The sequence below is a fragment of the Eptatretus burgeri genome, chromosome 11 (assembly GCF_056783735.1).
Source record: "Eptatretus burgeri isolate ZD-2024b chromosome 11, Ebu_testis_v1, whole genome shotgun sequence".
In the NCBI taxonomy this organism is placed as follows: Eukaryota; Metazoa; Chordata; class Myxini; order Myxiniformes; family Myxinidae; genus Eptatretus; species Eptatretus burgeri.
In genome coordinates, this window is record NC_140971.1 from 27,933,198 (window position 1) to 27,947,808 (window position 14,611).

The 14,611-nt window shown below is 43.4% G+C and overlaps 1 protein-coding gene across 6 annotated transcripts in view; it reads left to right on the forward strand.

Annotated features, from left to right (window-relative positions):
• Positions 1–14,611, forward strand: part of LOC147016741 (uncharacterized) — a 134,082-nt gene that overhangs the window by 67,373 nt on the left and 52,098 nt on the right. For 4 of the 6 annotated variants that reach the window (XM_085845670.1, XM_085845667.1, XM_085845669.1 and 1 more), the window contains 3 exons: positions 9,168–9,359; positions 13,231–13,428; positions 13,589–13,666. In XM_085845670.1, coding sequence (XP_085701796.1) covers positions 9,168–9,359; positions 13,231–13,428; positions 13,589–13,666 — 468 coding nt within the window. The remainder of the gene's footprint in view (positions 1–9,167; positions 9,360–13,230; positions 13,429–13,588; positions 13,667–14,611) is intronic. The other 2 variants (XM_085845666.1, XM_085845672.1) reach the window with 1 other exon arrangement.

The window sequence follows — 14,611 nt, forward strand, 5'->3', positions numbered from 1 at the left end:
CCTTGATGAACTATGGGTTGCATGTGGAGTCAAGAAACACTACAGGTCAATACCGGCTCACACGATTGCAAACAGTCTTAGTGAAAATGAAGCCAAAGCTCTTCTGTTCTTCCATGCCTTCACTGGCTGTGACACGTCGTCGTCATTCAGTGGTATTGGGAAGAAAACTGCTTGGGACACCTGGACCAATTTCCCTGATATAATGGACACTTTCTTGAGTTTATCCCAAGAGCCTTCATCAGTCTCAGATGAGAATGTGTGTCAACTGGAAAGGTTCGTCATACGTCTTTATGATAGAACCAGTGAATGCACCGAGGTGAATCGAGCAAGGAAGCTTCTGTTTGCGAAAGGAAGACAAATAGATCGCCTACCCCCCACAAAGGCAGCCCTCACGGAACATATCAAGAGGTCGACATACCAGGCAGGATACATCTGGTGCCATCGCTGATATCTAAGCAGCAGTTACCAAGCCGATGTGACTGGGGATGGACGAAGGGCGCCATTGAACAGTGGATACCTTTCTGGACAGCACTTGCCGAGGCGGCCAAATCCTGCACAGAGCTGATCAAATGCGGCTGCAAAAAGGCATGCAGACCACCATGCAAATGTTTCTGTGCATCTCTCCCGTGCACTGAACTTTGCCATTGTGCAGGAACATGTTATCGGACAGATTGAAGTCAGAACTGTCTCTAGACCAGATGAGCAATACTTGGGACAGTCTACATGTCATTTTAAAGCAGAAAGACTGACAATAGAGCATTTTAAGTGTGTTTATTGGATTCCTTGTGTGTGAAAACATTGGATTAGACTCTTTATTCATTTTGCTAGGTCTCTTGGTGACCGAGATATCGTAAATTATTATTTTCGGTGGTGGCCATTTTGAAATTCAAGATGGCGGCCGTAAATGTATTCTGTTCAGGTGTGTCCTGCTCTTATATGAAGGAACATATAAAAATGGACATGTATACAAATTTTCACACTTTTTTTCACAATCTAAGTGATTTTTCTTTAATGTACTGTACTAAATAGAGGGTTTGAACTCCTGATGAGGCACCATTTTTATGTGATAAGCAAGGAAATGAACAAAAAGGAAAAGAGGAAGGAGAGAAAGAAGAGGTATAATGTACTGTACAGTATTGTCCCGACTCGTGAGCATGCCCCCTTCAGAGGGAAAACGGAAATAAAGACAGTACGTGCTGAGACCTCGAACAAAAGAGTCTGTGTCATTTGTGCTCATCACGAAATACATATTCAATAGGAACGTGTTGTACTGGGCACGTTGGATACTTTACATGGTGTCAGAAGTCTGATTCGAACCCACGCCTCCATGTGGAGATTGTTGGAGCATCTGCACTTCACTTTCCAGAAACTGCAACCTGCAAGTGAAAGGATTGGACTCGGCAGGATCATCAGAAGTAAAAACGAATGGGGGTAAGAATGGGGGGATGACATGAGATGGCGATGTACCGGCTGCTTGAAGTCCTGGAGGAATAAATGGGATAAAACAGTCTCAGGAGAAATGAGGAACAAAAGAGTTGAGATGTGCAGTCAGCTTGTATTTTAGGAGTTTAACCAGGAGAGTGTTACTGGAAGAACAGATGCATGTTGGAGTGGCTGGGGAGGGTTGAAGGCTAAGAGAGCAGATGGAGTTACACCAGGGGAAGTGGCAGTAAAAAATGGAGGAGACCGATTTGCTTGTAAAGTGATAGCACAGAAGACCCTGTGTGTTTCGGCTTCATCAGAGGAGATTACAGTATTGTTAAAAGCTTTAGATTCCACAGGATCCAGCAGAAACTGTGATGCTGAGGTGCGAGACCACTGTGGAGATCACTGGTCAGTTGAGCTATGGACCAAAGCCCTTGTAGACTGCAAGTAATTCTGATGTTTTTTTTTAATCGGAAAGACTTGGAACAATTGAGGATGCCCAGTCTGTGGCTGGCTTTGAAGGCTAGCTTTGCTATGTGGTCAGCCCAGGAGAGGTCACAGTTTATGATGAAGTTTAAGAAGAGATTGATACCTATATGTGCAATACAGGACTGTCGGACCCTGCTATTCGCAAATTTGCTATTCGTCGACCCCGCGTATTCGGGGTTTATAAAATGTGATCTGCCTCCACATTCGCGGCCCTGTGCTTCACGTATTCATGGTTTTTCGTGGGCGTACTCTCAGTTTCTGTGGGTGTATTCGCGGTTTTTCATGGGATTTTTGATTTTCCATCATGAATCACGAACTGCCAGGAACCTATCCTTCCATTGAAACAATGCCTCGACATTCATGGATTCGACATTCACGGCATTTTCCAGGAACGCATCCCCCGTGAATTGCGGGGTCTGACAGTACTTCGTTCTCGTGGCTGACCATGGAAATAGGTGAGTTGGTTTGATGATCCTTTCAAAGTGACAGATTGAGACTAAGATTTTCCAAGATTGAAGAACAATTACAAAACTTTCCTTTTCGGGACGATCATCACATTTTGATACTGCTTTACTCTCGCACATAATAGGCTGCCTTTGTTGCAAATGTACCTTTTACTCTCAACACCAAGCCACCAGAAAGTGCCTCTTACATGTCACCTTGTGACTGCAATTGTATTGTGTAACCTAGAACTAGCTCAAAGCTGATGAATTCCAAAGAGCAAAACAACTTTCCTCGGATGGCTTCTTCCTTAATCTGATCAAAGCACCATTTCTCTTGCATTACTTTTATTTTCACTGCAGAAATCAAAGCTTTAACATTTGTTCTGAATTACCTAATATAGTGGGGGCAGATAACAGCAATTTTTGAGAGGAATCGTGCAAATGATGATACAAGCATCAAATTTGGCACATTTGTTCTCCAGGGGATTCTAATCAAATCTGCCTGATTGGCCATTTGAAAATCCAAATTTTGAAAAATTTGAAGAAGAAAAAAAACTTCAGAAAAGTCAAGATCACGAATCGATGTTGGATGCTGGCTGAGATTGGTGAATGTTTTAGAAACATCATCAAAGACGTTCCAAGTCTGCCATGCAGTTTTCTTCCCTTTACCGCGGAAGGCAGACACGACGTCACATCCAGTGAACGCATGGAAGTATGGGATCCCTCTAGCTTTCTCAAGCCCTATTGCAGAAACTACCTCATGGACTGGAATCCATCGTGCCTTGGCTCCTTGGCCAAAGGCAATCCACATGTTCTCAAGACCTAGTTCCTGTAAGGATGGCAGTACAGATATTGCTATGACTAGTACGTCCGTGTCATTAGCCTTAATGATAATGGACTTGCTACCATCCGTCGTTGCATCCCTGGCGTGTACAAATATTCGAGTGTCAGCTTCTTCATGACCACATGGAGACACAGCATCCAGTGATTCCTTGTGTTGCTAATGGCATCTTCTCCTTTTGTGACAATGACTGTGCTTGTCGTCTGTGCTTCACACATCTTTTCCGCAAGGAAGTGAAACAGCTCAGTCTTGTTGCTGTCATCTCGAAGAAAGCTTCTCCAGTTACTTGGGGTCTTACTGGTTCCTGTCACTCTTCTTCTGATTCCTTGCCCGCTTTTCGACCTTGCCTCGGACTTCAGACTTGACTTCTTGTACACATCAAACACTACGTCCACCCTCTCGTACCTGGCACCATAGGATTCCACCTTTGGGATGATGTCTTCTTTAGCATAGTCATCAAATATCTTTGAAGTGCGTGGAGGTAGGGCATTGATAAGTGCTGAGCCATCAATGATGACTGCATCTCCCATTGGTTCTCTTTCTGGGATGTTCACTTGCGCTTCAAGAATTTCAGCCAGCTGTGACTTCAATTTTTTTTTCAAAATTTGGATTTTCAAATGGCCAATCGGGCAGATTTGATCAGAAAGCCCTGCAGAACAGAAATGCCAAATTTGATGCTTGTATCATAATTGGCACGATTTTTGTACTATCTACTACACTAATATTAGCCTTTTACATTTTATTGCAATAAAACAATTTGTTTGGGAGGGTGGAGAACGAGAAAGGGAGGGGGGGAGGCAGAGAGGAAGGAAGGGAGGGGGGGGAGGCAGAGAGGAAGGAAGGGAGGGGCAGGGAGAGGAGGGAGGGGGAAGCGAGGAGTGGGTGAAGAAGGGGAAGATAGTAAGATGAGCAGAGTGCAGAAGAGGGAGGAGGTGGGCAGAGCATTGCCTCACGAAAAGTTATATACTGCGGGAGGGAGGGGTGAGAGAGGGAGAGAGAGAGAGACAGACAGACAGACAGACAGAGGTGTGGGAGGAGAGTGCTGAATTTTATTCAGAGGGGGGGACAGGCAGCCAGGCAGACAGGCAGCCAGGCAGACAGGCAGCCAGGCAGACAGACAGACAGACAGACAGACAGACAGAGAGAGATAGAGAGTTAGGGGGGAGGGGTGGGGAGGAGGGGGAAAAAAGAGAGATAAGTGAGGGGTGGAGGTGGCATTGGCAAAGAGAGTGACACGTTTTGCTTTATGGCCGAACATAAATAAAACTAGAAGGGCACTCGGAAGAGTGCATTCATCTGCCACGTAATGCCTGATCCACGTGAGCATATCGGGCCCAATACATTTTTCAAATATCATGCGAAACAGCGCTACATCATTTTTGGCCCTTTCTCTCTATGGTGAAGAATCACTTTTATAATTAAATGTCTCGTATCCAGATCTGAATTCGGATCTTCACCAAAATGTAATCAATTAGTCCTTGCCACACAACTAACATGTCTACCAAGTTTCGTCCGAGTCCTTGCACAACTTTTTGAGATATCGTGCTATATATCGGTCTAGCTCCATCTCTCAATCGTGAAGTCACTCAAAAATATCTAGTAGTCGGATCCGGATTCGGATCTTCACCAAAATTTAATCAATTTGTCGTGGTCACACACCCAACCTGTCCACCAAGTTTCATCCGAACCCGTGTACAACTTTTTGAGATGTTGTGTTGTATATCAGTTTAGCCCGATCTCTCAATGGTGAAAAATCACTTTAAAAATTATCAGATCCGGATCCGGATCTGGATCTTCACCAAAATTGAATCACTTCTTTCTTGACAAACTCCCAACATATCCACCAAGTTTCATCCGAATCTGTTCTCAACTTTTTGAGATTTCATGCTCTATATTATTTTTAGCCCTATCCCTCAATGGTGAAGAATCACTTTAAAAATTCTAGTAGTTGGATCCGGATTCGGATCTTCACCAAAATCTAATCAGTTCATCCTTGTCGCACACCGAACTTGTCCACTAAATTTCATCCGGATCCGTCCACAACTTTTTGAGATACCCTATACACAGACAAACAGACAGAAAGGGGTGAAAACATAACCTCCTTCACCTTCGGTGGTGGTTGTAAAAACATCTCATGTCAGAATAGCTGCACACACAACGATACAATAGAGTTTGTAAGGTTAACCACTGGCACATCTGCAAAAACTTTGATATCCCAGTTCCAGAAAATTTGTGGGAACATTAACCAAAAGTTTGGACTGAATACATGGAAGTACGACCGCTCACGTGCGACCTCGTGATCCCATCGGACGTGAACATCAAAAACAAAGCGTTGTGGCCAGATATCATGCTTGGGTACAAAAAAGAGAAGAAAGCATTGCTAAGTGAAGTGTTAATACCAGTGATTTTGGAATAAACAATGCAGAAATCAAGAAAATTACCAAATGCAAAGACCTCAACAATGAAGCGAAATGATCCTGGAAGCTGAAGAATGCCAAAGTTGTACCAGTGATAGTTGGAGCTATAGGAATGATGGCAAAGAACCTCACAGATATATTAAAAACCATCCCTGGGAATATTACTACAAACGAACTACAGTTGGGAGCTGTCAGTGGCTCAGCGCCGATCCTGAAGAGAGCCCTTGGCACAAAAGTTTGAGAACAAAAAAACTTCACAGCTTGGTCCATGAATCCTGACCCCTTACCGAAATGAAGGTGGATACTTTGAGCCCACCCTGGAAGGACTCCATTCCACTTTCTGAAACTTGTATATGGAGATATCAACCAATGACCAATAACACACACCATTGTGTGTGTACCAAATGCCATTGTGGTAAAACAGTTTATGTACATAAACACATGTGCAAATGTACACAAATACAAATGTACACACTCATTAAGTAAATATAAACGACAAACACAAAGATTTACCTTGAAACAGCATTCTTTGAAAGAAGATTTAAAGTGGGTAATTCGAGAAATTCAATTCAAAAGTGTATCAAGCCACAGAATACAAAATGTCAATCTATACTCTATGCCCTCACAGCTAGAACAAATATGGTGAACACCTGGTTAATAAGGTTGGATGGACCTTATTGATTTTTAAAAATACTATTGCGTGCCCGTACATGCGTGGTCGTACGTGCGTGGCGGTACTGCAAAAAAAATTTCAAAGCGTGTGCCAGAAACAACAACCACACAGGCCTTTCCTTCGCTCTCGTGTGCCCGTACGTGCGTGGCCATACGTGCGTGATTGTACATGCAAAAAATAAAATAAAAAAACTTTCAAACAAACACACAGGACGTTCCTTCGCTCTCTTAAATGACGACTGGATTGGGGCATTGTGTTTATCTATAAATGCGCATAAGAAATCGAGAAATGATTAGAATACAGTAAGTCATCACTATCCGGAAGTCCGTACATTGTAACCTGTAATGGGGAACGTGCTCTAACTTGGCCATAACTTGGGAACCACTTGTCCGATTAATTTCAAACCTTTTGAAAGGCAAACAAACAGAGATTGCTGGAATTATATATATAGGTAGAAGATTGATACTGTGGGTGCAAAACGCCATGCAACGTGTCCTGTCATTGGTAACTGAGGATCTCTTCCCCAACGGCCACGCCTACGCGGCAACGTGTCCTGTCATTGGTAACTAAATGGCGCCCTTTCCCCATCGGCCACGCCGACGCAGCAACGTGTCCTATCATTGGTTTGGTAAATAAATGGCCATAACTTGGGAACCACTTGTCCGATTAATATCAAACCTTGAAAAGGCACATCCTCAGGTCCCCAGCAATATACCGGGCAACTTTCAATTAGATCGGACCAGTGGTTGTCGAGAAACAGCGGTCACAGACAGACACACACACACACACACACACACACACACACACACACACACACACACACACACACACACACACACACACACACACACACACACACACACACACTGCTGGAATTATAATAGATAGATTGTTGCGGGACCGGGGTTGGTGGTGAGAACGACCACCAGGTGGGGGAGGTTGCGTCATCTCCACCAGACTCCCTGGAATTGTAGGCCATCGCTCGGATAACTCCGGGAGCCGGCGGGTCGTTTAACCGACCGTGGAACGCCAATATCTCGACCGCGTGGCGTAGGGTTATTTTGTCTCGATCCAATGTACCTAAGTAACCAAGCGGTCTCGGCTACTGGGGATCCACGCCCTCGGAATGCCTGGCCGAACCCGATTCACTCTACCTGCAGCGGTAAAATTACACCTACCGACTACCACTCTGCCACACACCTTTCCGGCTCGGATGCAGTTGAGCGGGCCTGCCCAGGACGTCCCGGCTACAATTGTCCGGTTACCGGGGATAAAACCCCGCCTAAACTCAGATCCGAACCATGCTGGACTCCCCGCAGCTAACCTAACCCTAACAGCTTGGACAGGCTCCTATGGGTTCGCCCTTTCTGGGCGGAGGTTTCGGCCCCTGCCGGGAAACCCCACCCACTGTTCCATGCGGGTTCATACTTGTCGAGCAACAGTATCAATGTTTGAAAGGTCGTCGTGAAAGAGTTACAACGTTTGTGGAAGCCGAGAAACTGGAACCGTGAGATCCCGCCTCGTCACGTCAGGGTGCGAGAAGGCAGCCGGTTGGCGGTGGATCGTGATGGGGGATGGGATGGTTGTTAGATGGTTTGTTTGATGTAATAACCTAACTAAAAGAAATCGCAACACACGCCTTTGATTCTCCCACGAGACAAAAGGAAGGGGATCTGACTACACACATACTTAACAACATAACTGACTTTTGGGACAACTGTATGTTGAATGCATATGGTTTCCAGATCCGTAACAATATGTATCGATGTTGAAGTGAGAGGTGCATTACAAATGGAGATCACACAAAGCGATCCTTGCACATTTTCAGTGAATGAGACACCTCCAGAGGCACCCACCACACGGCACTGGGGGACGCAACAATGAAATGGTCGATCTGAAACGGCTCCCTTGGCACACAATTGGCAATCACCAAACCGTCATATTAAACATACACCTCGCGGAGATGCCCGAAATGTCACGTATGTCTAAATTGGACAAATGAACACTTTTTTTCGGAGTCGGAGCTGCTTGAAAGTTAGATTCTGGAGCTTAAATTTTGTAATTATTCTTAATTTAAGAGATACTCGTGGCGAACGCAGATGCGGAAATGAAATAAAACGACAAACGCTGACGCCCCCGTGCGTTTATAAGAATTGCAATGTACCCAGCAATTTGTAGCTATGATAAAACAGCTTGCTCCAAGTTGTGGCATGTTCCAAGTCAAGGTAAAGGAAGGTTGAGCAGGTCAAAAAACATGGTGGATTCAGACCCCAGCGAGGTTACCCAGGAAACGCCTTAAGACCCCAGGTGGCGAGGTGGTCGAGGATCGCCTGATGAAGGATATAATTAAATAAGGCCGTTAATTATCTTCAAATGGGGTGTTTTAATTAACCCAAACACCCAATTTTCACTTTTGCACTTCCTTGGAGTTTTCTTCGTGTGCATGCAAAGTTTCAGGCTGCTAGGTTTTTATAGTTATGGAGGAGACCCACTGACCCACTGACCCACTGACCACACACACACACACACACACACACACACACACACACACACACACACACACACACACACACACACACACACACACACACACACACACACACACACACACACACACACACACACACACACACACACACACACACACACACACACATTACCTTTTATTCGTATAGATATGTGACACAAGTTTTATCCAACATGATGCCATGACATTTGGTATATATGAAGTGGTCAACAAGATGGTGGTATGCATTATTACTATACAAGAGCTAAAGTATAACACAGATGCCTGAACTGGGCACTTTAACACATTGGCAGTGTTAGGTAAGAACACAGCAGTGTTATTTGTTTTCATGTACCATGTATTTGTGTAGCAGTCCATCTGCCTATTTGTTTTAACAAAACAGGAACTGCAGCTGGCAGTAGATCGTGCTGGTGCTGGCCTCCAAGACGTTTCGAGCCAGCAGCAGCAATGGCGACAGCGTTTGGCTGACTTGGAGCAACAGCGTGCTAAGCTTCATGCCATGCTCACACATGCGCAATCACAGGCGCGCGAGGAACAGGCGGCTGTGAGTATTGCTCATTTTGGGGCTAACATAAATAATGAAGTCTTTTCCAACACTATAGGATAGGGGGAGGCTTATAGCTGTTGTAGCATTTGCTTCGACAATTAGTGCCCCCAATTTTTAATGATACCCCAGAGTTTCTTAGACCCCCCTCCCCCCCCCTCGGAGTACTAAACCACCATTTAGGTGATTCTTTTTTTCTTTGTGCATTCATAATTTCCAAAATTTCTGAGCTGTATCTTGCAGCAAGATGGGGCTTTTGGAATGAAATTATGCATTAACAATGTGAATAGAAAATATGTGGGCTTGACAAGTTTTGACCTTGACATAATTTTAAGGTCATGACCTAATTATTAACCTTTTTCACACAACTCGACTGGTTTTTCTGATCAGAATGAAATTGCCCTCCCTAGATAGCTTAGAGCAAGGCACATTTAAGCTCAAGTTACATAATACCCCTCCGAGTTAAAGGTCAAGGTCAAATGTGGATTTGAAAAAATAAACGTGTGTTTTTTTGTCATCGCTAAGTTTTGCCAATGTGGAATCTCAAAGACTGCTTGGCCTTCCATGATATATTTGCATCATAATAGTGGACCTGCACTGAAGTTGTGCACCTCATATTTGATTAGTTTTCTTGACCAACTTTTATCAGATATGACCTAATTCATTTTTGCGTTGGGCCTGGGGAGTCATGGATTCACTGGATCATGGGGTGTGGCGCTGCTGGTACCTGTGCATGAGGACGAAGGTTGGAGTCTTCATGTCCTTGGTGCTTCCAGTCTTGCTCTATGGATGTGAGACTTGAACTTTGACCAAGGATCTGAGATGGAGACTTAATTCCTTTGGTACCAGGTCTCTCTGGAGAATCCTTGGCTATCGGTGGTTGGACTTTGTGTCCAACGAGTGGTTGCTGAGAGACTCAAATGAGATTTATTACCTGCATCGTCCGTGAGCATCAATCTGACGCTGATCCTGCTCAATAGATTCTCTCAGCGAGGGAACCTCGTGAGTGGAGGAGGCCAACAGGCCGACCATGTGCCTCGTGGTTGCAGCAAGTTGATCAGCATCTCAAGGAGATGGTGATGGGCCAGGCATCTGCCTGCAGGACAGACAGATGGAGGCCCCTGGAGTCCTGGCAAAAAGTGGACACAGCGACATGCTGCTCCGGCACATGCTCCCATATCTGACCTGACCTGCACATGAGAATCTCAATACGACATGCTGTGGAGGAACTCTGGGAATGGTTTAAAACAGCAAAGGGCTTACCTTGGGTGGCCTTTCATGGTTGCTTTATGCAGCTTCTTTGCCTCAAACAGCTTGGGAAGAGTCAATTTATTTGTATCATTCTGGCCACCTGGCATGAATTGAGATGAGAGCTAATTGGTTATTCCCTCCATTCACAGGTTAGAAATGTGCACACAGGTCAGAGTGGGTCTGTTTTTAATTTATATGTTGACTGCTTTTGATGTTTACCCGTGATACAGGCTTGGGAGTCTCATTGCAGCATGTTTATGTCTGCGCTGTCGCTAATGATTCACCAACAAGCGATGAAACCGGTCCGACAACTGAGGGGGTGTGTTGCATTGGGATTCTCATGGATTTACTATTTGTGAATGTCTTTACAGCTGTGGAGGAACTCTGGGAAGAGTTTGAAACAGCAAAGGGCTTACCTTGGGTAGCCTTTCATAGTTGCTTTATGCAGCTTCTTCAGCTGAAAGAGCACGAGAGGAGTCGATTTATTTATATAATTATAGTCACCTTGGTTCAATGGATTAGCTGAGAGCGAATGGGTTATTCCCTCTTCATAGGTGAGCGATATGAGTGAGTCTTTGTTTTTCACATGTATGTACATCTAGATATATATATATATATATATATATATATATATATATATATATATATATATATATATATATATATATATATATATATATATATATATATATATATATATATATTGTTGCATCTCTGAAAACTGCATCCGTCCAACACCAATAGCAGTCAACATACAGTGGTCCCCAGACAGTTATTTCATTCATGTACGTTCAGATAGTCCCTTCCTTCTTGTATAGTGGGTCGAACGGGATAGTGCGTTGTATAAATGTCATAATTAGGTCTGATGAAACCTCTGAACTTCATTCCGACTCTGCCTTTTTCTCTATTCCTGAGGTAAATCCAAGCAAGGGGTCCTCGCGTGAGCCAGCAGGTGCTACGCTCGGACACCTATCAGTAAAAACCACAGCCGCATCCTCACAGAAGACCAAGGACAGCAGTAGAAGCCAACAATAAACGCCAGCGCTGCACGGAGCACGTGCTCCACAGCGACGACCCCCCACAAACTGTTCAGGCGATCAGAGGCATAATCAACACGCCAAATGCTAACAATATAAAGTATGCACTCGGCGCATTCTTTTTCAATCCAAATCTTCATCAATAAATATATCTCTCCCCTTTTCAATCCGAATCTCCATCTAATAATTATATCCAAACTTTTCCCTCAATTCCCTGACACAGATCAGGCCTGGCACTGTGCACACGACACCGCCTTTGATAAATGCCCACGTGCTTAACAATGGCGAAGCCGTGCGCACTGTACGGGGCATGCTCGATGGCGGGCGGTCCCGCGCGCTGACCACATGTACAATGGCAGACTCGCGCGCAGCCCTTGATACTTTATCATCATTCAGAATGGGGCACGAATAACACACATCTTTGGTCGGGGCTGCGCATGGGGTTACAATAACGTCTTTCCTTCGGTCTTCGCTCACCACGACGGCCACAAATGTCTCCCGTGGACGGCAGACATCCAGTTAAGACGTTAAGTCTTGCTTTGTGTCTTCATTTACTGTAAATATAACTTGTTAGAAATGGTCCCAGTTCGTTTCCGTCCCTTCTTGAATTGGTCCAGCATGGTTCGTATCTGAGTTTAGGCGGAGTTTTATCCAAGATAATCCGTTCATTCCAGCCGGCACGGCTTTGGCAGTTTCTGCTCTGCTGCACCTGAACCGGAGTTGGTAGTCGGTCGTTGGAACTCTACCGTAGTCAGTAGAGTGACCCGATTCGAGCAAGACGTGCCGAAATGCCGAAAGAGTTAAAGAGCAAGACGTGCCGACGTGGTTTCCCCGGCAGTCGAAATCACTTAGTTAATTAGGTAAATTGGTTATAGACAAATAGACCCTACGTTACGTGGTTGAAATATTGGCGACCATGGTCGGTTAACGACCCGCCGGCTCGCGGAGTTATCCGAGTGACGGCCTGCAATTCCAGGGAGTTTGGTGGGAGACGACGGAAGCTTTCCCCACCTAGTGGTCGTTATCGCCACCGACCCCCGGCCCACAACAATATATATATATATATATATATATATATATATATATATATATATATATATATATATATATATATATATATATATATATATATATATGCAGGGTGGCCCGAAAGTTACTTTACCCCTGATAAATTTCTCGCACTTCCCTCCGTCCCTTCCCCTCTGCCCTCGCCCGCGATTGTATGCGGAAACACTGACTCAGAAGAATGATGGAGCACATACAGATACAATGACCTTAATTATTGTAAGTACTGTACAATAAAATCTGTGTATTAAAAGAGTTAAAGAACAATGCTTAACTGGGAAGGGGTAAAGCGACTTTCAGTCCACCCTGTGTATATATATATATATATATATATATATATATATATATATATATATATATATATATATATATATATATATATATATATATATATATATATATATATATATATATATATATATATATATATATATTTAATTAAATAACACCCAGTAATTTATTTTCTCTATCATCCAGTATTGTGCCTGAATATTCACACATGTTTAATTATTCCTCAGATATCTTCACTGCAGCTGCAGATCGCCAACCAGGAGTCAGCATTACGTGGGCAAGAGGAGGAACTTGTGCAGGAAAAGGCAGAGCTTGTACACTTAGCAAAAGAGGAGGCAGATCTGGAGCAGCGGCTTGAAGTCGGGCGGCGTGAGCTGGCTGCTCTTGCAGGAACACTACAGAAGACACAGGGTGACATCCATCAGGTGAATGAGCGAGAAAAAATGTACTTGAGGATTCAAAGATAATTTTTGGTATTAGAATTTGCTGCAAAGATTTTTGTGCCATTCGAGCATAAATCTGTTATTTTGTGGAATACGGATTCTCTCTGTTAGTTTTAAAGACTGTCATTTCCTGTCACTCCAGGTAAGAGCTTGCTTAGCACAACAACCTGGCTCTGAAGCATTGGACAATGATCGTCAGTTGGATGGGAGTGTTTCGAAGGTAAGGCTCACTGTTTGCTTTTACAATCTCACTGACTTTATTTTGTGTGCCTATGTATTCATATAGTCTCTTGAAAGAGGACATTCAAAATACCATCTTTCCTTTCTTTGTCACAGGTATATTGTTTTTTTCTGATCCTAATGAATGATTATTCATTGTTGTTACATATGTTTTTATTGTTATTTTTCAGCTGTCAAATTCAACTTGTAAGATGGAGTAAAAAATTGTAAAGTTTTCTGTTTGTGTCGCAACAATAACCGATGGACACCCGGAATTTCAAACAATAAGTCAGGGCTGTTTTTCTGGGTATATCAAAGGCATTCAATGTAATGTGGAACTCCACAATGCCTACCAAGTCTTCTTTCTCGGGCGTCCATCCAAAGCCAAGTTTTTTTTTTTTTTGTTTTTTGTTTTTTGTTTTTTCTTGTTCTCTGACTTCTTCCACTCCTTGCAGTCATCATCGAGATCTCTTTTAAGTTTAACTCCGGGCCAGCCCAGGTACAAGCCAGATTCAGTGACAAGTTAAATTGTTTTATTTTCAACACAAATGAATGCAAACAATTGGATTTATTTTGGGCTGAAAACTCAGTTTGTTATTCGGATTGTGAACACTTGTACATATTGGTGATTTTCAAAATACGAGGGAAAATAAACACAAGTTTGCCTAGCGAGGCTTGGAGGAGTGAGTTGAGAATAGACACATTCAGTCGAGTTTCAATTGTCAGGATTGTGTTGTGTTTGTCACTGTCTACATGTAGCTTCGGCAGCCAAGGCCTGAATGCATGCCTCTAATCAATGCATCCACATGGTTTGTTTCCTCGTAATGAAATATACATGCGATATATCACTTTAAAATGAGTGTGTATATGTGTATATGTATATATATATATATATATATATATATATATATATATATATATATATATATATATATATATGTATATA